At 35.9% G+C, this 25279-nt stretch overlaps 2 protein-coding genes across 2 annotated transcripts; both read left to right on the forward strand.

Annotated features, from left to right (window-relative positions):
- The first annotated feature begins 5668 nt into the window (after positions 1-5668).
- On the forward strand, positions 5669-6844 carry LOC131623556 (uncharacterized). Its single transcript, XM_058894569.1, has one exon. The coding sequence runs from the start codon at positions 5669-5671 to the stop codon at positions 6842-6844; it is 1176 nt and encodes a 391-aa protein (XP_058750552.1).
- Positions 6845-10832: 3988 nt separating this feature from the next.
- LOC131623496 (polygalacturonase 1 beta-like protein 3) lies at positions 10833-13144 on the forward strand. Its single transcript, XM_058894503.1, has 2 exons — positions 10833-10967; positions 11267-13144. Exons 1-2 carry the CDS (start codon positions 10914-10916, stop codon positions 12986-12988), a joined length of 1776 nt encoding a protein of 591 aa, XP_058750486.1. The 5' UTR covers positions 10833-10913; the 3' UTR covers positions 12989-13144.
- The last annotated feature ends 12135 nt before the right edge of the window (positions 13145-25279 follow it).

Here is a 25279-nt window from a genome sequence, read left to right on the forward strand (position 1 = left end):
TCAGATGTCTCAACATCCTTATAGGACATTTGAGTCTGTTGTACCAAAATTTTAAATTAGTTGCATATGAACTCAAATATGAGTGGATGTTGGGATGACCGATTTCGAAATAATGAGAAACCTTAATTGAGCAACAGAATATACATAGGATATGGGCCCAATAAACCGTACTATAAACATATTATTTTTTCTCCCGTCTGAATAGTGTGAAAGATAATAGGAGTATCAATTGAAGAAGACTCACAATCTAACCAGTGTCAATCACTAGTCTATGCACTTTCTTGTTTCAGGATTACCGCAAAAAGACTTTTATGCAATGGATCTAAGTATTCTTGCAATCTCATCTCTCATAGACTACGTTGTAGATCCTCTAATTATATACACATTCATTTGTTTATTCTATTCTACACTGAAGTATATGATATAATATATTAAACATGTATATGTGATTAATTGTTACTGATTTGATTCCAACAACGCACTCAAACACTAACACACTTTATTTTAAGCAACACATATCTTTAATTTTCTAGATGTGAAAGATTAAATATTGTTGCAAATATAAATCATACTAAGAACTTTTTATCCCAAATACAACACCTTAGTATCCATCTGGAAATGTCTCTATAATTCTCTCCTATATGAAATCAAAATTGGTACTTACAAAAGCAAAAAATAAAGATAATAGAGTATATATGTTGGCTAAGATTTCAATAAAAGGCAAAATCCATCCCAGAGATTTTAAAAACGGAGTCGAGTTAACCATAAACAAGATATGGAGAAGTCAATTGGGCCTGAAGATAGAAGTAGTTGTGTGAGCCTGAAGAGTTGGGAAGTCCAGTATAAGAGGAAGGCCTAATTGAAGTTAGTTTGTACGAAGTAAAATTAGACGTGGGTAACCTAAGTGTAGAACGTGAGTCCAATAGAGGAAGCATTAAGAAACTCTGAGGATACACGTGGCGTGCAAAGAGACGAAGACCGGCAAAAAGCAGTTACATTTTTGTATTATAAATAAAACTTTGTAAATAGTTGTAGTGGTGACCAAGCTACGAGGGAAATGAGTCAAGCAAGGGCAGTGTGTGTTTGAATCACCATTTTTCTTTCAATTTCAAATGTTATGTCATTTATCTTTCTTTTTCAAGTTTTCTTAATCTTTACAAGCTTATATTTTTCTTTTCAAAAGTTCTTTGAACGTTCCTTTACGCAAACAAACAGCTTCGACGCTGTGTCGAACACGTTTACAACATAATCCACTTGTAACTCTTGTTAGAATACTTTCAAAACTGAAGTGCTGTTCTGAGATTCTGTAGCCGATTTCGCAAAGTAACCTTTAAAAGGAGACTAGCGTTGTTTACTAAATTTCAAGATAAACAATATCACACCAATAATTTTTATGTGAAAAATCCTCTCAATATGAGAAAGATCAATCATGAGACCTACGCCATTAAAATATTTCCACTATAGAAAAGTAGGATTACTAGTTCTCTTAGTACTAGAGGATACCTATAAACCTAACCCAACTCGAAAAATACATAATATCCCTCGGCCCTCACCAAACTATGACAAAAATACGATATGTTTCCTCTCAATCAGACTAAAACTCTATTTCTAACTATTATTAAAAGTCTCACATAGAATAATATATGATCTCAACATGTGCTAATAAGTAGAGACAATTTACATCAAAGACATTTGAAGGTGTTTTAAATTGGCGGTATTTTGTGATAAAACATTCCTGGTGTATGTATGTGGAATTATGCAGGATCGTATGTTTATGGACGTCATGCTTGATGTCTTGACATTGGAATCTGACAGAAGTAGCTGTCATCTTTTAGTTGTGAGGTTTCCTTTTTTTATCTCAGGTCTCTTTAGGAAACTATATATTGTGCGATGTTTGTTTTGTGCTAAAATCGATTGAATCACAACGTATGTGATCATCCTGATGATGTGGAAATTAGGTTACCTGGGTAACCCTAATTTATGTATGAAAGGCCCATGGCCCAAGTCCTTCTGCCAGCTGACTATATATCGACTGCAAATCCTACTTTCAGCGGCAGAGTTTTTGAGCATGAAAGATTATTAAACTCTCTGTGTTTCCATCTAGTGTGTTTCTTGTGATCCAAACAATTATCATGTTGATAATTGTTGTGGAGTAGTTTGTCCATGACAGTGGATTGTGAAGAAATGTTGTTCTGTTTTTGTTACTTATGATCCACGCTATTATCCTTGATGATTGCGTTGGAATTAGTTTGTGTTTTTGTTGTGTCACTCTAAGCTTTTAAGCACGAGTGTGTGTCTCTTGATTGAAGCTTTTAAGCAGATCAAGGTGTGTTTTTGAAGTGTGTCTTCTATCTGTAATTGTTTATTGTGTATGTGTAATCACTGCTGTGATTGAGGGGGAGTGGAATGGAGATATTCCATATCTAGGTAGAACCTATGTAGAAGGGTCATTGGGTAGTGATTAAGTGAGAAGTTGTAAACGGGGGAGTTTAGATTTGAATTGATACTACTGATAGTGGACTTCATCCCTGGCTTGGTAGCCCCCATAGTAGGTTGTTTGAACCGAACTGGGTAAACAATTCTGTGTGTTCTTTACTGTTTTATGTTGTTTATTATTATTGTCTGTGCTGCGTAATTGTGGATGTCATAACATCCAGTTTGACATCGAGCGTGTGTTACTAGAATTTTCAATTGGCATCAGAGCAGGCACCCTGTCTGTTTACATCTGGGTGAGATCTAGGGACAACAAAATTCTGGTACTATGAACAAGAATAAAGAGGACACTGCACAATATGTCACAGCACTAAAGAGTGCTTGTGAATCTGATGATGATTCCACTAAAGATGAATTGACCTTTGATGAGCTTGCAACCTCCTACAAAGAGTTATATGCCAAAAGTACTGAAGTATGTAAGCAAGTGGAGAAGCAAAAGAGGATCATAAAGGAGTCGGAAACTGAAAAGAAAGAACATCTAGCAACCATAGAGTCACTCAATGATGAGATCAGCATGCTAAACTCCAAGATGGATCAAATGTCAAAATCTGTCAGAATGTTAAATTCTGGAACTGACTCCCTGGAAGAGATACTGCAAATTGGACAGAGATCAGGATACATGTTTGGAATAGGATTTGTGGGAAGATCAGAATCCATCTTAGGTCTAAAAAGTCCAAAACCTGAAGTTCACATTCCAGGTCGGATGTCTAGACCAATGTCACAACATCATAAGGACAGAAGGATAAATTATGTTAGGAGGAAATTTAATCAATGGAGATGTCATCACTGTGGAAGATTTGGTCACATAAAACCTTTTTGTTTTAGATTGTATGGCTATCCCAATCAGTTGCCTCAAAAGAAAACCAAGCAAAGCGCCTCAGTCAAGAAACAACAATGGGTTCCTAAAGGCATTGCCTTAATGGCTCACACTCCCCTGCGAGTTTCATCAAAAGAAGACTGGTATTTTGATAGCGGCTGCTCAAACACATGACAGGTACAAGAAATCTGTTAATAGATGTCAATCCTCATTCCACTAACTATGTCACGTTTGGTGATGGAGGAAAAGGAGAAATCCAAGGGATTGGAACTCTAGAATATCCTAAAGGTCCAAATCTGAACAATGTTCTTCTGGTAAAAGGACTGACTGTGAATCTAATTAGCATCAGTCAACTGTGTGACCAAGGCTTCAATGTCAGATTCATCAAGAATGAATGCATTGTCTCAAATGAAGACCATATGGAAGTCACGAGGGGCTCTAGGTCTAAAGAAAACTGCTACTTATGGGAACCTAGTATTTTAAACTGTTCCTCTGAAGACTCCATGACGAAGGAAGAGATCGAGGAAAATCAACAAGAAAGATCAGTTAAAAATGTAGCTGAAAACTTGAGAGAATCAGATAAAGAAACATCTGCCAGCGATCTCACAGCCAGAGAACTTGCTACTATTCTCTCTGAAAACTATCTAAGAAATGAGAGACTATATGCAAGAATGTTAGGGGATAGAAGTACTTACACTCTCCTACAAGAAGAAAACATAAGCCTTCGGTCAAACATTGATGCTCTGAAAGAGAAGTTGTTGAACAAATCTCACAACAAGGATGGAAAAGTAAGAAATTAGACTTACTTGACGAAACAGATGATGCCTAATCAAAGGATGCAACATAAAAGGCAACATCAAGAAAGGAGCAACTATTTCCCATATAAGAGATGATATCAATGTGGCAGGACAGATCACTTGAAGTCCACATGTCCTGAAGCTCATGCTCTTACCAGAAGGATGATATATCAACAGAGAAATCCTTTAAAAGCTGAATCATATCTCCTCGAGCTAAGTGATGAAACTGAGCATCCAAGTTTAAATACAAAGATTTTAGGAAGAAAAATAAACATTGTAAAAAGGAGAAAACCGTATCAAACTTCTAAAACTTGGTATGAAAGAAAAGCTGGAAATGGATACGAAGAAGAGATATTCAAAACCTTCTTTGTAAAAATTGAAGGTGAAAAACTAATGATGTCTGAATACAATGTCACTCAGAATGTCATGACATTGTAGTATGAGAGGGGTACTAATGTGTCAAAAAGGACCACCCAACTCATCAGAACCAAGCACATGGAAACAACATGTCTCTCTCTCTCAGGAACCTTGCATCTAACAAAGTTTTTATCATGAAGCATGAAACTTCTATGCTACCAAGTGGAGACATCCTTTCTGAGAATCTAAGCACTCTCCAAATTGAAATCTTGAAGAACAAATTAGGTATTTACTCCTATGAAGTGTTATAGAAATTATAGTGTCTAGGGAACTATTTTTTGAACAAAGAAATTAACTCAGATTTAATGATTGGTCAAAATTTAAATTCCCCCCTCCAAGTACAACACTTTCCTCTATTCCTTCATTCCCACTTCGCTGGTCTCCTACACTTCTCTCATCCGACAACAAAAATAACCAGACACTTAGATCGTCTCCAACATCTTCCTCAATGTCTCAACAATCTATTCCTCAGTCTTCGTCAAAAATGATCACTTCTGCTGCTCATGAACAAGACGCTTCCAATGCTCCCATTAACCCTAGTGAGATTCTTGAAGTCACTCCTTTGCAGATGGTAACCCCTTTTGATCTCGTGACAAAACGACCCAGAACAATGCATGCACGAAGAACCAAAGAGACTGCAAGAAGACCTAGGAATCCCAACTCTGGTCAGATTTCTCAATCGTATGTCCCTTCCTCTAGGGAAGATCCAACCAAAGAAGTCTCAAGGTCTAATCACATCGCTATTGTCAAAATTGTTACCGAAATCCTAAATGAGGACAATGTTTCATCCAAGATCCCTGGTCCTGAGAATCCTGTGCTTCCTAAGTCAAATGTCATTAGGCATGTTAGTGACACCGCTGGCGCCTATGTCCCAACAAATGATGAAATTAATGAGAATGTGCATGTGAATGATAAGAAAAGAAATGATGTTAGTATTGATCACATTGAAATTCCTGATGGTGCTGAACACAATGAAGAGATCCCCAGCAATGTTTCTACTAACACGTGTGTAAATCACCCTGAAAAGGGCTAAGCTAAAGAAAAAGAACCAGAGAAAACTCAGACTGACAAAGTTATCAACCTTGATGATCTCTCTGATGATGACCTGGTTGCTTCCATCAATCCAAGCATAGCCAGAAGGCTAATGAGGAGGAAAGGAAAGCAAGTTGTAGTTGAGGTCTCTCCGAAAAAGAAGACAGTGGCTAAGTCCGTTTCTGTTGGACCAAAGAAGGCATGGAGCAAAGTGGTGCCTAAGAAGAGAAAGGCCAGAAGCAGTTCTGAGAATGAGTCAGATTCTGATGTTGCTGCGGATGTCAATGACATTCATCCCAAGAAGAAGGTCTCTACTAGCAAGTTGGCTGCTAGTGTTTCTGAAGTACCTATTGATAACATTTCATTTCATTATCCCTCCACTGTACTCAGATGGAAATTTGTCTATCAGAAAAGACTGGCCTTAGAGAGAGAACTTGCTCAGAATGCTCTTGAGTATGAAGAGATCATGAATCTTATTCTTGAGGCTGGACTAATGAAGACTGTGACTCAACTCTCTAAGTGTTATGAAGTCCTGGTGAAGGAGTTCATTGTGAATCTACATGAAGACTGTGGCAATAAGGAAACTAAGGAGTATTTAAAAGTGTTTGTCAGAGGAAAATGTATTAACTTCTCACCCACTGTGATCAACAAATTTTTGGAAAGGTCAAATGAAGCTCAGTCAGAGCTGGAAGTGTCTGATAATCAAATGTGCAAAGAGATTACTGTTGGCCAAGTGAAGACATGGCCTGTCAAAGGGAAACTGACTGTGAGCAAACTAAGTGTGAAGTATGCTGTACTTCACAGGATTGGAGCTGCCAACTGGGTGCCAACTCAACACAAGTCTACAATCTCTACTCTCCTAGGTAAATTCATCTTTGCTATTGGTACTAAGTCCAAAGCTGATTATGGTACTTATATTTTTAAGCAAACCTTAAAGCATGTTGGTAGCTATAGTGTCAAAGGTCCCATTGCCTTCCCTTCCCTTATTTGTGGGATCATCTTAAAACAATTTCCTAATATATTGACTGACAAAGATTCTGTGTGCAAAAGAGCAAGTCCTTTAATTTTTCATCATAAGCTCTTCCAAAGAACTCATGTTCATGATGTTAACACAACTACGACTGGACCATCAAAAGAGAGCATAATTATGAGTAAAACTGCCATGATTGCTATGCTCCGAGAGACCTGTAAGGAGCTGGAGTCCAGAAAATTGGCTCTTGAAAGATTGATCAGCTCTCTTGAAACGAGTGAAAATGCTAAATCTGCAGATACTGCTGAGGAGGAATAGGGTGAAGATGATGATGGTTCAGACAGTGAGATTGAGAAAGAAGCCAGTACTGATGATGGCACTAATAATAGTGTAGAACTCAGTAGCTCTGAGTCTGAAGACTAAAGCAAGTGTGTATGGTAATCTTCCCTAGCATTGTTTTTTTTGTCTAAGAATACTTTGGCAACATTTCTGGTAAAAAGGGGGAGTAATAATGATATGGTTGGTTGAGACTGTAATGATGGGTTTGTTTTGGTATTGTGTTTTGTTTTGTTTTGGACATCTAATTTGTGTATTCGGGATGAATATTTAGTTAATTGGTATGTACTGGTAAGCTGCTTTTAATTCCATAATCTTCTTTATTTGTGTGTTTGTTCTCTGCTGCAAAGAATCTCTGATATCGTGGCAACAGAATGTTTTAACCAAAAATTTGCCAAATGGGGAGATTGAAGGTGTTTTAAATTGGCGGTATTTTGTGATAAAACATTCCTGGTGTATGTATGTGGAATTATGCAGGATCGTATGTTTATGGATGTCATGCTTGATGTCTTGACATTGGAATCTGACAGAAGTAACTGTCATCTTTTAGTTGTGAGGTTTCCTTTTTTATCTCAGGTCTCTTTAAGAAACTATATATTGTGCGATGTTTGTTTTGTGCTAAAATCGATTGAATCACAACGTATGTGATCATCCTGATGATGTGGAAATTAGGTTACATGGGTAACCCTAATTTATGTATGAAAGGCCCATGGCCCAAGTCCTTCTGCCAGCTGACTATATATCGACCGCAAATCCTACTTTCAGCGGCAGAGTTTTTGAGCATGAAAGATTATTAAACTCTCTGTGTTTCCATCTAGTGTGTTTCTTGTGATCCAAACAATTATCATGTTGATAATTGTTGTGGAGTAGTTTGTCCATGACTGTGGATTGTGAAGAACTGTTGTTCTTTTTTTGTTACTTGTGATCCACGCTATTGTCCTTGATGATTGCGTTGGAATTAGTTTGTGTTTTTGTTGTGTCACTCTAAGCTTTTAAGCACGAGTGTGTGTCTCTTGATTGAAGCTTTTAAGCAGATCAAGGTGTGTTTTTGAAGTGTGTCTTCTATTTGTAATTGTTTATTGTGTATGTGTAATCACTGCTGTGATTGAGGGGGGGGGGGGGGGGTGGAATGGAGATATTCCATATCTAGGTAGAACCTAGGTAGAAAGGTCATTGGGTAGTGATTAAGTGAGAAATTGTAAACGGGGGAGTTTAGCTTTGAATTGATACTACTGATAATGGACTTCATCCCTGGCTTGGTAGCCCCTAGAGTAGGTTGTTTGAACCGAACTGGGTAAACAACTCTGTGTGTTCTTTACTATTTTATGCTGTTTGTTATTATTGTCTGTGCTGCGTAATTGTGGATGTCATAACATCCAGTTTGACATCGAGCGTGTGTTACTAGAATTTTCAACATTATTTAACACCTACCTATCAAGCTCCGACACACCAATCAAAAGGCGTGTCCCCGCACCGGACACGTATTGGACACCGACACACGTACAACACGCGTATGACACGTATCAGACACTTTTTTGAAGTGTCCAACGAGAAAGAAAATTAAAATGCAACAGATACAGATACGACACACTATTTCAAATAACGGACACATCAACTTTTCAAATTCTCAGAATTGAAAGAAATAAAAACATTTTTTTACCTTTCATATTCTATTTCCCCACTATAAAGACAACTTGTATTTTTTTTTCATCTTCTCTGTTTATTTTCATCTTCTTTGTTTGTTTTCATCTTTGTTGCATGGCGCTTCGCCACAGTCCGATATTCCACCGTTGCCACCGCCGATATTTCACTCTTTCACTTCCTATACTGATTCTTTTTCTTTCTTAATTGAAAGTACTCAATTTAAGTGATGTTTTAGTTGATTAAGAGTACTAAGTTTGAATGTACATAAATTTTGGTTCTCATTTTAGACTCTTTATAAATTGTGCTCATAAATTACATTATTTTATTAATATATAAAATATGTATAGCCGTGTCCGTGTCCTATATTTTTTACATTAGAGGTGTCCTCGTGTCCGTATCTATGTCGTGTCCCGTGTCCGCAGTGGCAGAGCCAGAAATTTTAGAGAGCCTGGGCAAAAAGTTTACACCTTGTTTTTACTAATTTTACATCATGTCTCTACTAATTTTGCTCTTGATTTTATCTAAAAAAAATCTCTTGATTTTGTCCAAAAATTTCACACCATATTTTTACTGATTTTGTCATTAATTTTGTCTAAAAATTACTAATTTTGCCACTGGTATTGTCTAAAAATCAACTATTAAATGGAGAGTATACAACAAAAGGAGGGGTTGAGCGCAGACGCGTGTCCGGGTTCACTGGACTGTAGCTCCGCCCATGATTTTGAGTACCTTGCCTTTTCTAACTTGTACTCTAAAAAAGATGATAAGGAAATAATGAGTATTCCAATTATCTTTAGTTTTTGTTAGATCTATTTATAGTGAACAATAGTAAATATTCAATTGTAAACGTGTGTGCCCTTGAGGAAACTAAAAAACTTTAAAAATTCAAATAGTTTTTTTCCACTTTAGTTTTTATATTGATTTATTATAATATTTATAATTGAGTTGAAATTTCAAATTATTATGCATTTATTTTATTTTATAACTATAAATTTACTATACATTAATTTTAATATTATTTTTACTAAAGATAATTTATTCAATAAAAAAGAAAATAAAAAATGAGGGACATAAAATATAATCCCTCAAAAGCTAACAAAATAATAGTTGGACATTTTCAACTTATCTTAAAAAAAACCCCAAAAATTTTAATTTTATTTATTATGTGGAAAACTTAGATAATTTCACAAATTAATTTTGCTTGAACTCTCTAATTTGATCACATAGTAAAACTCATCATTTTCATACATTTCAATTTGTATTACTCTTACCTTTTAATTAAATTTAAACGCCCATAATTTCTTGTTTGATTTTATAATATATGAAAAATTATAATGTCGCTATAAAATTATAATAGAAAAGAAGTAAAAAAAATTATAAAATTAGGGAAGGTCTAATCAATTATAAATTTTTGAAAGCATAAATTGCAAGAAGACTAAAAAATGAAAATGATATCATTCAAGAAAAAAAGTCGAAGAAGATAATTAGCTGATTGGAGTTTTATCAACAATATAAAACTCTTATTATCATAATATTTAATAATAATGATTAAATATGTATATCTTGAAGCACCAACAGTCAAAGATAAAGAGGGGAAAGATGAAACATCAACCGTTAAAGACAAAGAGGGAAAGATGAAACACTAGCGGGTCTATAACACTGTAGCATAATTAATTTTTTTTAAATTTTTTTGTTATAATTCATTCATATATAATTAATTGGGTTGGGCCTGTCTGGATCATTGGGTACTCATCTATTTTAGTTTTCACACCCTTATTTTTATTAATTTTGTCCCTAATTTCGTCTAGAATTCGACTATTAAATTGGGAGAAATATAAAGAAAATAAGGGTTGAGCCCGGGCGCGTGCCCGGGCTCGCCGGGCTATAGAACCGCCACTGCGTATCCGTGTCCGAGTCCGGGCTTCATAGGCACCTACTAGTCTTTTGAATGACGAAAGTCACGAAACTATTCACAAAGTCTCATATGAATTAACAAGGACTAATAATTGTGTCCGAGCTGCCATCCATCTTCTTGGATCCTGGTACTCCTCTTAAATTATTCATTTAATTAAACTCTTCTCGGGGAGAAAAAAGGGGATCGCAAGCGTTGAAAATTTTCACTCATTTCAACTTTGTCTTCACAAACCATCTTAAAGGAGTATTATGGATAAGATTGAACTTCGCCCACTGTGCTATGTTACACTATTTAATTCATGGCTTTCCTTGTATAGAAAGCAAATCATTATATTATATTATTAATAATATTAAGATATACGTTGTTAGATCTCCAATACGAATGGAACCACGATAGCACCTTCTTCAAAGACTCAATAGCGCCTATAAAAAGGTTACTTATCTCTAAGTGGAACTCATTCACCACACTTAGTATCTTTCTAATAGAAGAAAGATGGCTCAGACACTAGCACTTCAGTTTCTTACTTTACTCCTTTTCTTTTTCATGGTAATTAATTCAATTATATATTTGGTTTCTGCTAGTTTGCAATGATGCCTTGTTAAGGAAACTTTCTATTTATAATTAAGACCTATTTGTGTGATTTGGAGAAAATAATGTGTTTTCATCAACTTTAAATATTTTTTATTTTGTTTTCTTTCTTATAATTTTTCATTTGAATATAATCTCTAGCCATATATAATTGTAAGAGAAAATACATGCCCTAACATTTTTTTAGCTAAAGGTTCATGCAGATAAGGCATGTAGCAATAATATTATACTAATGTTCTCTTTGACATCATTTTTAGAATGGACAAGGCATCACTGCAAGAGACTTGAAGACAGAGTTACGAGATGTGGATTCCAATGAACAACCTTACATTACACAGTACGGACACACTAAACCAGATTATGCAGCTTCATATAATACTCATGATTCCAATGGACCTTACAAAACTTCCTACGGTAACCATGAAGCCGAGAAACCAGATTATAATACCGGATATAGGACTCATACCCACCATTCCAATGAACTCTACAAAACTTCTTACGGTAATCATGAGGCCGAGAAACCAGATTATAATACTGGTTATAAGGCTCGTACACATGATTCCAATGAACCTTACAAAACTTCCTACGGTAATCGTGAAGCCGAGAAACCAGATTATAATACTGGTTATAAGGCTCGTACACATGATTCCAATGAACCTTACAAAACTTCCTACGGTAATCGTGAAGCCGAGAAACCAGATTATAATACCGGATACAGGGCTCATACCCATGATTCCAATGAACCTTACAGAACTTCCTACGGTAATCATGAAGCCGAGAAACCAAATTATAATACCGGATATAGGGCTCATAGTCATACCCATGATTCCAATAAACCTTACAAAACTTCCTACGGTAATCATGAAGCCGAGAAACCAGATTATGATACCGGATATAGGGCTCATACCCATGATTCCAATGAACCTTACAAAACTTCCTACGGTAATCATGAAGCCGAGAAACCAGATTATGATACCGGATATAGGGCTCATACCCATGATTCCAATGAACCTTACAAAACTTCCTACGGTAATCATGAAGCCGAGAAACCAGATTATAATACCGGATATAGGACTCATACCCAAAATTCCAATAAACCCTACTTAACTTACGCTAACCATGAAACCGATGAATCCAATGGACCGTACATAGCTTCCTACGGTAAACATGAACCCAATCATCCTTACATCACACAGTACGGACCAACTTCCCTTGATCTAAAAGACCTCACGTCTCCAAACTCAAAAAATCTAAAAGGGTCTGCATCTTCCAATTTGGATCGCACAGAAGCTTTCAAAACAGGCTTTTTCAATTTGGATGATCTTTATGTTGGACATGTAATGACCCTCCAATTTCCAGTCCAAGAGGTTTCTCATTATCTCCCAAAAAAAGTGGCTGACTCCATTCCTCTCTCAAAATCACAACTCCCAAGTGTTCTACAACTCTTCTCAATCTCTGAAGATACATCTCAAGCCAAATCCATGAGAGGAACACTTGAAGAATGCGAAGGAGAAACCATTACTGGAGAGACAAAAGTCTGTGCTAATTCTCTAGAGTCGATGCTCGAATTCGTTGATACAATCATTGGTTCAGACACCAAACATAGCATTCTCAGTACCAGCCAGCCATCACCTACCGCTATCCCTCTACAGAAGTACACCATTTTGGAAGTATCACATGACATTCACGCTCCTAAATGGGTAGCTTGCCACCCCCTACCTTACCCATATGCAATTCACTATTGCCATTACATAGCTACAGGGAGTAAAGTGTTCAAAGTCACACTTGTTGGTGATGAGAATGGAGACAAAATGGAAGCTCTTGGCATTTGTCATTTGGATACATCTGATTGGAACCCAGATCATATTGTATTTAAGCAGCTTGGAATTAAGGCTGGGAAGAATACTCCAGTGTGTCACTTTTTTCCTGTAAACCATCTTTTGTGGGTTCCTGTGGAGCCTTCAAAAGCCACCATGTGAAGGGACATGAACAATCTAGATATGTATAATAAAGGTTGATCAACCTTACCAATCCGCAATAGCTATAGCAGCATGCATGTTGGTGAGTGATGACTGATGACCAATTTCCTAATTGTATGTTTGTTAGCTGCTTTATGTATAAGTAAGTTAAGAGTATTTTTAACGTCAAAATATATTATGAACTATCACTTCAAGCACAAAATGTGCAAGAAGTAGAGAGGAAAAGTAGAAGATAATTTTAAGCATGAAGCTTAGTAAAATGATCCATAAATATCAAAACAACAAATACTAGCAATGACTGAGAAAAGCCAACAGTACTACCCTGCAACAACAAAAAAATAGCAACCCTAGACCAGTAAAACATGAAGAAAAATTGTCTGGAATGAAACCATGATTGTTGGGCAAGAGCGAAATCCCCCACTACAGCATCACAATATGCAAATTCTCATTAGGTAATTAAAACCCACAAGGGATCCCCATGAGTAGTCACTAATGAGACACGGATTAGAAGCCAAACTTTCAAGAAACTATTGCCAAGAAATGGACTTAGTATTATCAACTATCCAACGAACATCTTCCGCTGTGTTATTGAAAATACAGTCATTACTTGTGGGGAAATAATCAAATAATTGGAATATTTTTTAAGTGGAATGTTGGAAATAAGGCCTTTTTGTGTTTAGGGAAAGTGTTTAAGAATATTGGAGGCTTCAATAGAAACATAATAGATAGGAGAATTTTTTATGGAAGAGAGAACCTAGTATTTTTCTTAATGCAAAAGTGTGAGATTACATCTCTATTTATACACAAAAGCCCTAGGTGTATATAGATACAATGCAAAGTTTTTTAAACTGCATGGAGTGTAATTATACCGGATGTGAGTAAAACTATACATAAGTTCTTTGATAATGATAGAATGTACTTAGATGTTAACTTTGCCCTTGTTACCTTAATTCCCAAAACTCCCAAAGGCAACAACAATTAATAATATGCAACCTATAGCATGCTGGACAACCCTTTACAAGATTATTTCAAAAATTCTTACTAACAGATTGAGCAGAGTCATAAATAAAGTGGTGGACGAGAGCCAATCAACATTTCTACCTAAAAAAGTTATACAGGACAACATTATCATAACTAAAAAACTCTTAAAAGGATATAAGAGATAAAACATATCTTCAAGATGTGTCATCCAAATGGACTTACAAAAAGCATATGATACACTGGAATGATCTGCTCTTGAAGCTATTATCAGAGAGCTGAATTTTTCCACAAAGTTCATCAAGTGGATTAGCCTGTGTGTCACAACTATCTCCTATAAGTATAGTATTAATAGGCAGAACAACAAATACCTAAAGGAAAATAGGGGCTTGAGATAAGGGGATCCCATATCCTCATTTGTTTTAATTATGGAATATATGCATAGATGCCTAAGAAAGCTGCAAAGGATTCCAAACTTTAACTTCCATCCAAAGTGTGAGAGGCTTAAAATCAATAACATTTGTTTTGAAGATGACTTAATTCTCTTTACAAGATAAGACATAGTGACAATTCAAATCATGATGAAAGTTATGCATGAGTTCTCAGCAGCTATAGGTCTTAAAGCTAACTCTACAAAATCATTAATATAAAACATGCAAACAACAACGCCAAAGTCACCGAGGTTCGCCCCAAAACCGTAGTGACACTACTAAACTAATGCACTAACATTTTTTTTATATTTTTTAAGTGAAAATTTAAAGTTATAGTTACGGTTAATTGCATAACCGTAGTGATACAGTCTAAATTTTCTGGGATTGATCCTCAGCTCCCTTAAATAGTGTGAGAATTGGATCAAACTTTTGTGGGTCAAAGAGTAGCTTCTGGTTCGACAGGATTTATGCATGAGGTCGAAGATTGTTCGCATGCTGCTGTCTAAGTAGTGCGTGTTATAGTCGAAGGTGTTCTAACACGTATTAGTCGAAATGCTAGGATTGTTAGTATTTCGAATTGGGCCTGTTTGTTATGTCCAATTGTTTAAGTTAGCTTCTACCCTAAGTTGACTTGTAATGGGTATTTGTGAAAAAGCCCATTAGTTTAGTATGTTAGGTTTATTATAAATAGCATAGTAGTCTCCCATCATTGCATACGACAAATTCTAATTTAGGGTGAGAGAGTTATTTTTTATTCTTGTAACACTTGTAATCTTGTTTTAAAGAAAAAGTAAAGAATAGCAGTTATAACCAATTCCTTGATGTTCTTCTTGTTTCCTATTTTGTTCCCTATTATACTCTGTTCTTCGCATCTTTTTTTCACAACAAATTTGTGCGGTGAGCATGAAGAAGATGCCTTCAACAAAGTATGAGATTGAAAAGTTCACCATAGTGAACGATTTTGGTCAGTGGCGCTTGAAGATGAAAGCTCTACTGGTTCAACAGAGTTGTTTGGAAGCGTTGAAGGGAGCGGCGGCTATGGATGATGTGTAAACGGAAAGAGAAAAGACGACCATGATAGAGAAAACCCACAATGTTATTTTGTTGAGCCTTGGTGATAAGGTTCTTCGACAGATATCAAAGGAGACGATGACATCAGGGTTATGGGTAAAACTTAAAAGTTTGTACATGACCAAATCACTGGTGAATCGACTCTACTTGAAGCAATCTATGTATTCATTAAAGATGATTGAAGATAAAGTGTTGGCTGAGCAGTTGGATGTGTTCAACAAGCTGATTCTCGATCCTGAAAATATTGATGTGAAGATCGATGATGAAGATTAAGCGCTGTTACTATTGTGCGCTTTGCCTCAAACACATGCTCACTTCAAAGAAATTCTCTTGTATGGAAGGGAGTCCCTGAACTTTGAAGAAGTTCAATCAGCCCTGTACTCTAAGAATTTGAACGAACGGAAGGAGCACAAACCTTTGACTATTGGTGAAGGATTGACAATTAAAGGGAAATTCTTGTGAAAGGATGGTAAGTTCGAAAAGAAGAAGGGCAAAAGTCGGTAGAAGTCTTATAGTGGCGAAGCATATGGTATTCAATGCTATCATTGTAAGAAGGAGGGTCACACAAGAAAGGTGTGTCCTGAACGCCTGTAAGATCATGGAGGTAAGGATAATGGCAATGAAACTATAATTCAAGATGATTTCGAATCATATGATATTCTTGTGGTTTCGAGCAATGACTCTAGAAAGGAGTGGATTATGGATTCAGGTTGCACTTGGCACATGAATCCAAACAAAGACTTGTTCGAGGAATTATGTGATCAAGATGGTGGATCCTTATTGCTGGGAAATAACAAAGCTTGCAATATTGGGGGTGTTGGATCTGTGAGATTCAAGCTCCATGATGAGTCAATAAGGTTGTTGACTAAAGTCAGGTATGTTCCTGATTTGAAGAGAAATTTGATTTCTCCTAGTGAATTCGACAAGGATATGTTTTCCAAGGAGAGAAAAGTATCCTAAGAGTCATGAAGGGGTCAAAGTAAGTCTTGAGAGGCGTGAAGAAATAGGCTTGTATACCATTGAGGCTAGAGATGTGGGTGCTTCGACAAATTTTGCATCCACAAAATCTTTGTCGAAGACAAAAATTTGGCATATGAGATTGGTCCATGTCAGTGAAAGTGGTCTAGTCGAATTGGGAAAACAAAATCTGCTTGGTGGAGACAAAGTCAAAAAGTTGAAGTTTTGTGAACCATGTGTACTTGGAAAATCTTGTTGAATTAAGTTCATCAAAGACAAATAAAGAACACATGGATCCCTTGATTACATCCATGTTGATCTTTGGAGGAATGCAAGGTATCCATCACATTCAGGAACAAGGTATTTTCTATCCATAATAGATGATTATTCTACAAAATTATGGGTATTCATCCAGAAGACTAAGGATGAAAAATTTGAGAATTTCAAAAGTTGGAAGACTCTGGTAAAAAATTATTCTGACAGAAAGGTCAAGAGGTTAAGAACTGATAATGTCCTTGAATTTTGAAATGAGGCATTCGACAGTTTTTGTGCTGCCTCTGGTATTGCAAGGCATAAAACTACTGCAAGTACTCCACAACAAAATTGTTTGGCTGAAAGATTTAATCAAACTATTTTGGAGAGAGTCAGATGCATGTTGACTAGTGATGGGTTAAAGAAGTTGTTTGGGCTGGGGCTGTTTCGATAGCAACATATATGATAAACAGATGTCTGTCGACTATGTTAGATATGAATACACCTGAAGAAGTTTGGTTGGGACATCCACCAGATCTCGACAAATTGAGAGTATTTGGCTACGTAGCCTATGCTCACATTAGGCAAGACAAGGTCAAAATTAGAGCTCTGAAATGCATGTTCATAGGATATCCTTAAGGAGTAAAAGCTTATAGCCTATTGTTCCTAGAGCCAGGTCACAAAAGGAGTATCACCAGTTGAGATGTAGTTTTTAATGAAGCTGAAATGGCTTTTAAGAAAACTAATGATCTTGGTCAAAGTGCAGAAATATATGAGGAAGAGCTGAAACATGTAGAAAGTCCTGTTGAGGTGGAGCATGTTGATGCTGAATTGCATATCTGATAAGTGCCAAAATATACTTATTTTGTGTATGTAAATAGTGGCACTTATCGATACTTTTGTTAATACTGTTTGAATAATTCTCCGTTTTGTGTATAAATACGTATACTTTGTGAATAGTTGTATTTTCATATACTTTTATACCATTTGCTAGTTTTTCCTTTGTTTTTATTGGTATTCATGCTTATTGGAGCCTTGAGGAATAAAGTGTCAAAGGCACGACTTCGATTTTGCAATTTTGGTGAAAGCCCGCTTAGCCACCGTCAAGCGGACTTCCAAAGACTTAAAATAAGGATGACCAAAATCATCATTTTGGTTTCCATTCATTAATTATTGGATAGAGCATTGAATAAGCTTTCCAACGCTTCGAACCGGGCGCTATTCGGAGTTACGGTTCTCGAGTTATGGCGAAAACAAAATCTGATTTTTAGCAGACTCCGCTAAGCGGAGGGGGTCCGCTGAGCGGAGTTCCAGCGGAGCAAATCAGCGTCTGGATGCAATTTTGAGCCCGTTGAGCGGAGGGGGTCCGCTAAGCGGACCTGCTAAGACAGCAGCTCGTTAAAAGGGGCAAAAATCACATTTTTAGGTCATGGGTTGGGTATTTTTGAGTCCCAACACCATCAACTTCATTCTTAGATCAAAATTAGCTTAGAAAACAACTTCGGAGGTTGCATTCAACAAAATGGCGCCGTTGCCGGGGATGGTTGTGATTGCATCGCAATAGTTTTCGTGGTTTTGAGCTTTGTATATAACGTATATATTGTATAGTTTCACTTGTATATATATTTACTTGTACATGTTTACTTGTTTATGTTCACCATATAGTTACTTGTATATGTTTGCATACAAGTATACTTTGTTAGTGAATGTTGGTGAAACACGTTGAGATCGGACCAGTTTGTTATTCAAAATCTTCACTTTTCAACTTGTGAATCCAACATTCACCAATTTTCTTTTTTTGTATGATAGTAGTTGTTTGTGTTCCATACTTGTGCATATGTGTTTGTTTGTGTATATAATTGTATACTTTTGTTTTCTTTTATGATCGTATAGTTGTTGTATATATTTGTACCCGTAACGTTTGTTGAGTGGTTGGTTAGGACACTTTCTTTAGGCTTGTGCGGTGAGACGTCACCATGGCATGACGAGAGGAGGCTACTTTCCAAACACCAAAACAATAAAGGCGTCGAGCTAACGACGTAAAACAAGCGCTTGTTGGGAGGCACCCCAACGGTTGTAAAGTTTTGTTTATATTTCTGTTTATGAGGTATTTAGGTGAAGTGGTGAGTGATTAGAACAACTGTTTCTGTTCTGATTTTTCTGGTTTTTCTGTCATCTGCTAAGCAAGCCTAGCTCCGCTAAGCGATGACAGCAAAATTTTGTCTTTCTGCTCTGTACCAGTGGGGTTCCCATTCCACTTGGTTCACTTTTTTTCCCACTTTCACCAAGACTAATTAGTAATATATATTAGTTTTGTTTTTCTAATTCTTTTATTGGTTGTTTGGATTCAAATTTTGTTCGGTAATTCGAAGATTTTTGAGGTGATTTTCCGAAGCTTGAGTGTTTCAACTTGCGGATGTATGGTAGGATTTTTTTTTGAAGTTGTATCATTCAAGGTACTCATTTATCGCTTTCTATAGCATATCATGTTTAGGAAACTTTTCATTTGTACAATTACCATACAATTCATTCTTTTGCATTACTTGCTTATTGATTGAATCACTTTAGTTCCCAAACCATAAATGTGAGGAAGCTTTCCATTGTTTACATATGCTGGAGGCCACAATCTTTGTTTTAACTGGATTTTATTATGCTTAATCTTTTGTTTATGTTGATTTTATGAAAGCATGAAAAGGATCAAGGCATTTTGTTTCATTTTGAGCACAACCACCATAACCAAATAGTCAATTCACCTTGTGAGTGTGTGATCATTTGTTAACCCTTTTGAGCCTTTTTGTCAATGTCCATGTTGTTTTTGCTAAATGCTTATCATTGAGTGTTTAGTTCTCATTTTTGCATGGATGATTGTTTCTTTGTTTTCTTGAACCCTCAACCATGATTTTTGTTATGAATTTTTACCTTGCCTTAGAAAGTAGGGAGTATTCATATGATGGTGTGGTTGAATTCAAGTTGGGGAGAGAAATGGTTGCTACTTATGTGGTTGTTGATATGAGGTTGAAAAGAAAGAAAAAAAAAAGAAAAAAATGTGAAAAGAAAAGAAAAGAAAAAGAAAGAAAAAAAAAGGAGAAAAAGTTTTGAAAAACAAAAAGAAAAGAGAAGCTAATAATTGTGCTAATAAGTATTGTGATTGGTTTGAGAAACTTGTGGTTAAGGAAGAAGTTTAATCGAGATTTTGTTGTTTGAATCTTTGGTGGATTGATCACTCCCTTAGGTTTAGGCAAGTTTTTGTTTCGATTAGCCTTAGGACTTATCCTTTGTTTGTTAACCAAGCCACATTACAACCTTGAAAAGTCCTTGTGATTCTTGCTTTTGTATCTTCAATGTGATTTTTGGATGAATGCATAATTTAATCTTTTGTTTGCAAGATTGTTGGATGAGTGTTAAAAGTCCTTCACCTTTGTGTGTTCTTCATCCATTGATGAATTTTTGCTAGGTGTGATTCATGATGTGAGCATGTATTGTGTTAGAATGTTTTGTATGCTTTTTTTGCTTAGGATTTGTTTCGTTTACATGTTGTCGTTGTAGGATAGTGGTAAGTATTTACTTTGTTTATACGTTTTTGTATTAAACCTTACATTTGTTTTTGGTTTTCAAAACTTGTTGATTCACAATTCTTTGGTTTATTACTTTAAATTCTTTGATTTATTTGACATTGTTTGAGGACAAACAAAGTTTCAAGTTGGGGAGAGTTTGATAAGTGCCAAAATATACTTATTTTGTGTATGTAAATAGTGGCACTTATCGATACTTTTGTTAATACTGTTTGAATAATTCTCCGTTTTGTGTATAAATACGTATACTTTGTGAATAGTTGTATTTTCATATACTTTTATACCATTTGCTAGTTTTTCCTTTGTTTTTATAGGTATTCATGCTTATTGGAGCCTTGAGGAATAAAGTGTCAAAGGCACGACTTCGATTTCGCAATTTTGGTGAAAGCCCGCTTAGCCACCGTCAAGCGGACTTCCAAAGACTTAAAATAAGGATGACCAAAATCATCTTGGTTTCCATTCATTAATTATTGGATAGAGCATTGAATAAGCTTTCCAACGCTTCGAATCGGGCGCAATTCGGAGTTACGGTTCTCGAGTTATGGCGAAAACAAAATCTGATTTTTAGCAGACTCCGCTAAGCGGAGGGGGTCCGCTGAGCGGAGCTCCAGCGGAGCAAATCAGCGTCTGGATGCAATTTTGAGCCCGCTGAGCGGAGGGGGTCCGCTAAGCGGACCTGCTAAGACAGCAGCTCGTTAAAAGGGGCAAAAATCACATTTTTAGGTCATGGGTTGGGTATTTTTGAGTCCCAACACCATCAACTTCATTCTTAGATCAAAATTAGCTTAGAAAACAACTCCGGAGGTTGCATAAGGATGATCGGGGTTGGATTGAGCGTCGAACGGAGCTGACAAACCGGGAGATCTTCGGTTCATTTCTCTTCTTCTTTGTGTATTTCTCTTTGGTTGGGTTTTGTTTGTATATTTACTTGAATCTTATGTATATTTACCAATTATAATGTTATGTTTAACTTGCTTTACAAATCTGTGTTGATATTATCCTGGATTTTTGCTCTAGGCTGGGGATTTGGGGTGCTTTAGAGATAAACTTCTTGAATCCTTATCTAGGATGATAATCTGTTGGTTCTGAACTCAAGAGATAGATTTAGAGCTAACATTCATTGTGGGTATCTGTTTTTAATGCTTTCGTGTTTGAGCGGCGCGCGAGAGATCGCCGACGCGAGAACACGGATGTTCTCGCGACTTCGCGTTAGAGATAATCTTAGTTGTGAGATGATCTCGTTTGTGCTCCAGAGATGGACGCTTATGTGAGAGATACGTGATGACATAGACGAGTATCGTAGGTTGAATATAATGGGTTGGTAAGTGTATGTTTGTGAAGAGTGAATATATTTACATTCCTGATAAGTTCTTTCTCTTCTAAGAATGTGTTTGTTATTCTTTCCTGTCTATATCTTTGTTTACTTTTTGCTCATTCAAACCCAAGCTCGAAACCGTAGAAACTGTTGAATGGCATCTCTCCATCTCTGTGGACGATAATTCCTGGATCAATATTTCCAAATCTTGTTTGTTGCTTGCCCTATACTGCATTCAACAATATCCTAGATGAAGTCGAAGAAGAAGCAGAAGATGCTAAGGAAATTGAGGAAACTGTCGATGACTACCTATTGTCAATAGATAGGCTGAGAAGATTCATCAAGCCACCTTAGAGACTTGGGTATGCAGATCTTATAGCTTATGCCTTAATCTCTGCAAGTGAGGTTCTAGACGAAGAACCTAGAGACTATAAGGAAGTTATGAGGAGTCGAAATAAGATTGAATGCTGAAGGCCATGAATTATGAGATGAAATCTCTTTATGATAATCACACTTAGGAACTAATTAAGAAACCTGCTGGAGCAAGGTTAGTCAGTTGTAAATGGATTTTCAACGTTAAGGAAGGAGTAACGTCAAAAAGATACAAGGCAAGGTTGGTCGCAAGGGGTTTCACTCAAAAAGAAGGTGTTGACTTTAATGATGTGTTTTCTCCTCTTGTGAAGCATAAATCTATTAGAATGTTGCTTTCCATGGTGAAAAAGTTCGATCTTGAACTAGAACAGATGGATGTGAAGATTGTGTTCTTGTATGGTGATCTAGATGAAACGATCCTAATGAGGCAACCTAAAGGGTATGTCAAAAAGGGGAAGAAAGATTATGTGTGCAAGCTAAACAGATCTTTATATGGACTGAAACAATCTCCTCGACAGTGGAATAGGATATTCGACAAGTTCATGGCATGCATAAGTTTCATTAGAAGCTAGTTCGATCACTGTGTTTACTTTCGATTTCGACCTGGTAATTCATTTTTTATTTTGTTTATTTATGTGGATGATATTATCATAGAAAGCAACAATGTCGAAGATGTAATGAGGATGAAGGCTGAACTCAATAAAGAGTTTGATATGAAGGATTTGGGAGTTGCATCCAGGATTCTTTGGATTGGCATTCGAAGAGATGAAAATATTCGAAATTATGCTTATCTCAAGAGGCATACCTATAGAATATTCTTGACAAGTTTGGTATGTCGAATTCAAAGCCTTTTGTGACTCCGAAAAATCCCCAATTCAAGTTGAGTATTGATCAGTGTCCCAGTACTGATTTCAAAAAAGCATATATGAATAGCATTCCATATGTTAATATAGTAGGTTCTTTGATGTATGTTATAGTCTGAACAAGACCCAATATAGCATATGCAGTCATTCTTGTAAGTAGGTACATGGCGAATCATGGAAAGGCTCACTGGAAAGCATTAAAGTGGATTCTAAGGTACATAAACGGGTCTTTGAACAAAGTCTTAATTTATGATGGAGCCTTGAGTGAAGATAGCAAAATAGTAATCAAAGAATATGTCGACTTTGATTATGCAGGTTGTATGGAATCCAGAAAATCTATTTCGGGATATGTTTTCACGATGTTTGGCACAACAATTAATTAGAAAGCAACACTTTAGAAGGTTGTTGCTTTATCGATCACTGAAGCGGAAAATATTGCCCTCAGAAAGCAACACTTTAGAAAGCTGCATGAAGAAAGCTAGTTTGTTCTTTGATGTTATAGAGTTTGATCCAAGGTGGAGAATTATGAGAATTGGATCAAACTCTAGTGGGTCGAAGAGTAGCTGTTGCTTCAACAAGATTTATGCATGAGATCAAAGCTTGTTTGCATGTTGCTGTCGAAGTAGTGCGTGTTGTAGTCGAAGGTGTTCTAACATGTATTAGTCGAAATGCAAGGATTGTTAGTATTTCGAATTGAGCCTATTTGTTATGTCCAATTGTTTAAGTTAGCTTGTAACTTAAGTTGGTTTGTAATGGGTATTTGTGAAAAATCTCATTAGTTTATCTTGTTAGGTTTATTATAAATTACATACTAGTCTCTCATCATTGCATACGACAAATCCTAATTAAGGGTGAGAGGATTATTTTTTATTCTTGTAACACTTGTAATCTTATTTCAAAGAGAAAGTAAAGAATAGCAATTATAACCAATTCATTGTTGTTCTTCTTGTTTTCTATTGTATTCTCTATTATACTCTGTTCTTGGCATCATTTTTCACAACAAATAGTTTATCCCTTTTACGTTAATGCACGCCTTTTCAATTATATTTATATATAATTAAAAAATATAGGGATATCACTACGACTCTTTTGTAAAATCGTTGTTATACGCTGGCGATTCTTTATATATATATATATATATATATATATATATATATATACTAAACACTATGTACCAACGCCGTCGACATCGTCGGGAAGAAGAAAACAAACCTAACACTCATTGTTGTTGTCCAGTTTGGTCTCAATGTCGCATTTGAAGAGTAACTCATCCAAAACTGTAAAATTTCGATCTGGAAATTTCTGTGGTTGTGATAGTTGTATGGTTTCGTACCAATGCAAGAGGGGTAAAGACAAAGGAAGACTATTTTGGAGATGTCCAAATTGGTGGAATGGTGAAACATGTAATTTATTTATATGGGATGATGAACAAAAGTTGGAAGATGAGAGTAGTATGATGCCAGAGTTGGAATTTGTTGGATATTTGAAGGTTATGTATACAGATTCAAAAAAGAAGAACAAGAATTTGAAGAACAACCTGAAGTCAGAGAGATTTTCTGGAAATTTGATGGTGTTATGTTTTCTTATCTCCTTTATGTTTAATATTTACTTTGTTATAAAATGCAATAGTTGAATTAGAGTATGAAATTTGAAAATGTTATGTTTTGATACATCTTTTATGTTTAATATTTAAATTATTATGAAATGTAAAAGTTGAAGATGCGGTGAACTTGACAGGAATATGCAACTATTAGAAGGTTTCTTATGAGTAAGTTCATCGCAACAATTTTATTATGTGTTTTATGTATTTTGTAGTTTAAGCCGATAAGTTAAGTTGAATGTTTAAGATGATAACCTTAAGAGAATTAAGCAGATTAAAACTTCATTACATAAGACTTTCATTACATGATCAAAAACCATAATCAAATCTAAATCCTCTCGCTGAGAAAAAGTTAGACCAATCATAGCTATTCTCCTCCTCCTCATCATCATCATCAGAATTGAAGAAAATCATCATTTGCTTTCTCAACCTTCTTATTCTTATTTTTCTTCTCCTCACTCTGAGAGGTCTCATTAGTCTAAATGCAACACCTTCTACAATAACATCTTGAATCTGAGTATGGTTTTGCATCAAAATACCCTATATAACTACATCTTAATTTAGAAGCCGATTTTGCACCACAACACCCTCTACAACTATATCTTGATTTCGAGAGTGGTTTTGCATCATAACACCCTAGTAAAATTTTGATTCTCAACATTGTGGTTGGTAGCTTAAGCAGGATAACACATGTTGATTCCTTTGAATGAAGTAGTTTTTGTTGTTTTGGTTTTCATGCTTTTACAATGTTCCTTCTGATTCTTTATCTTCTTCTCTTGGAAGTTTAAAAACCAAAGTCATCATTGTTTCTTTAATTCTATACTCTATCTTTTTTCTTGGAAGTTGGGAAGATTGCATACCTCGAACTGTTCAAATTTTG

This window comes from Vicia villosa, unplaced genomic scaffold, assembly GCF_029867415.1.
Source record: "Vicia villosa cultivar HV-30 ecotype Madison, WI unplaced genomic scaffold, Vvil1.0 ctg.000073F_1_1, whole genome shotgun sequence".
In the NCBI taxonomy this organism is placed as follows: Eukaryota; Viridiplantae; Streptophyta; class Magnoliopsida; order Fabales; family Fabaceae; genus Vicia; species Vicia villosa.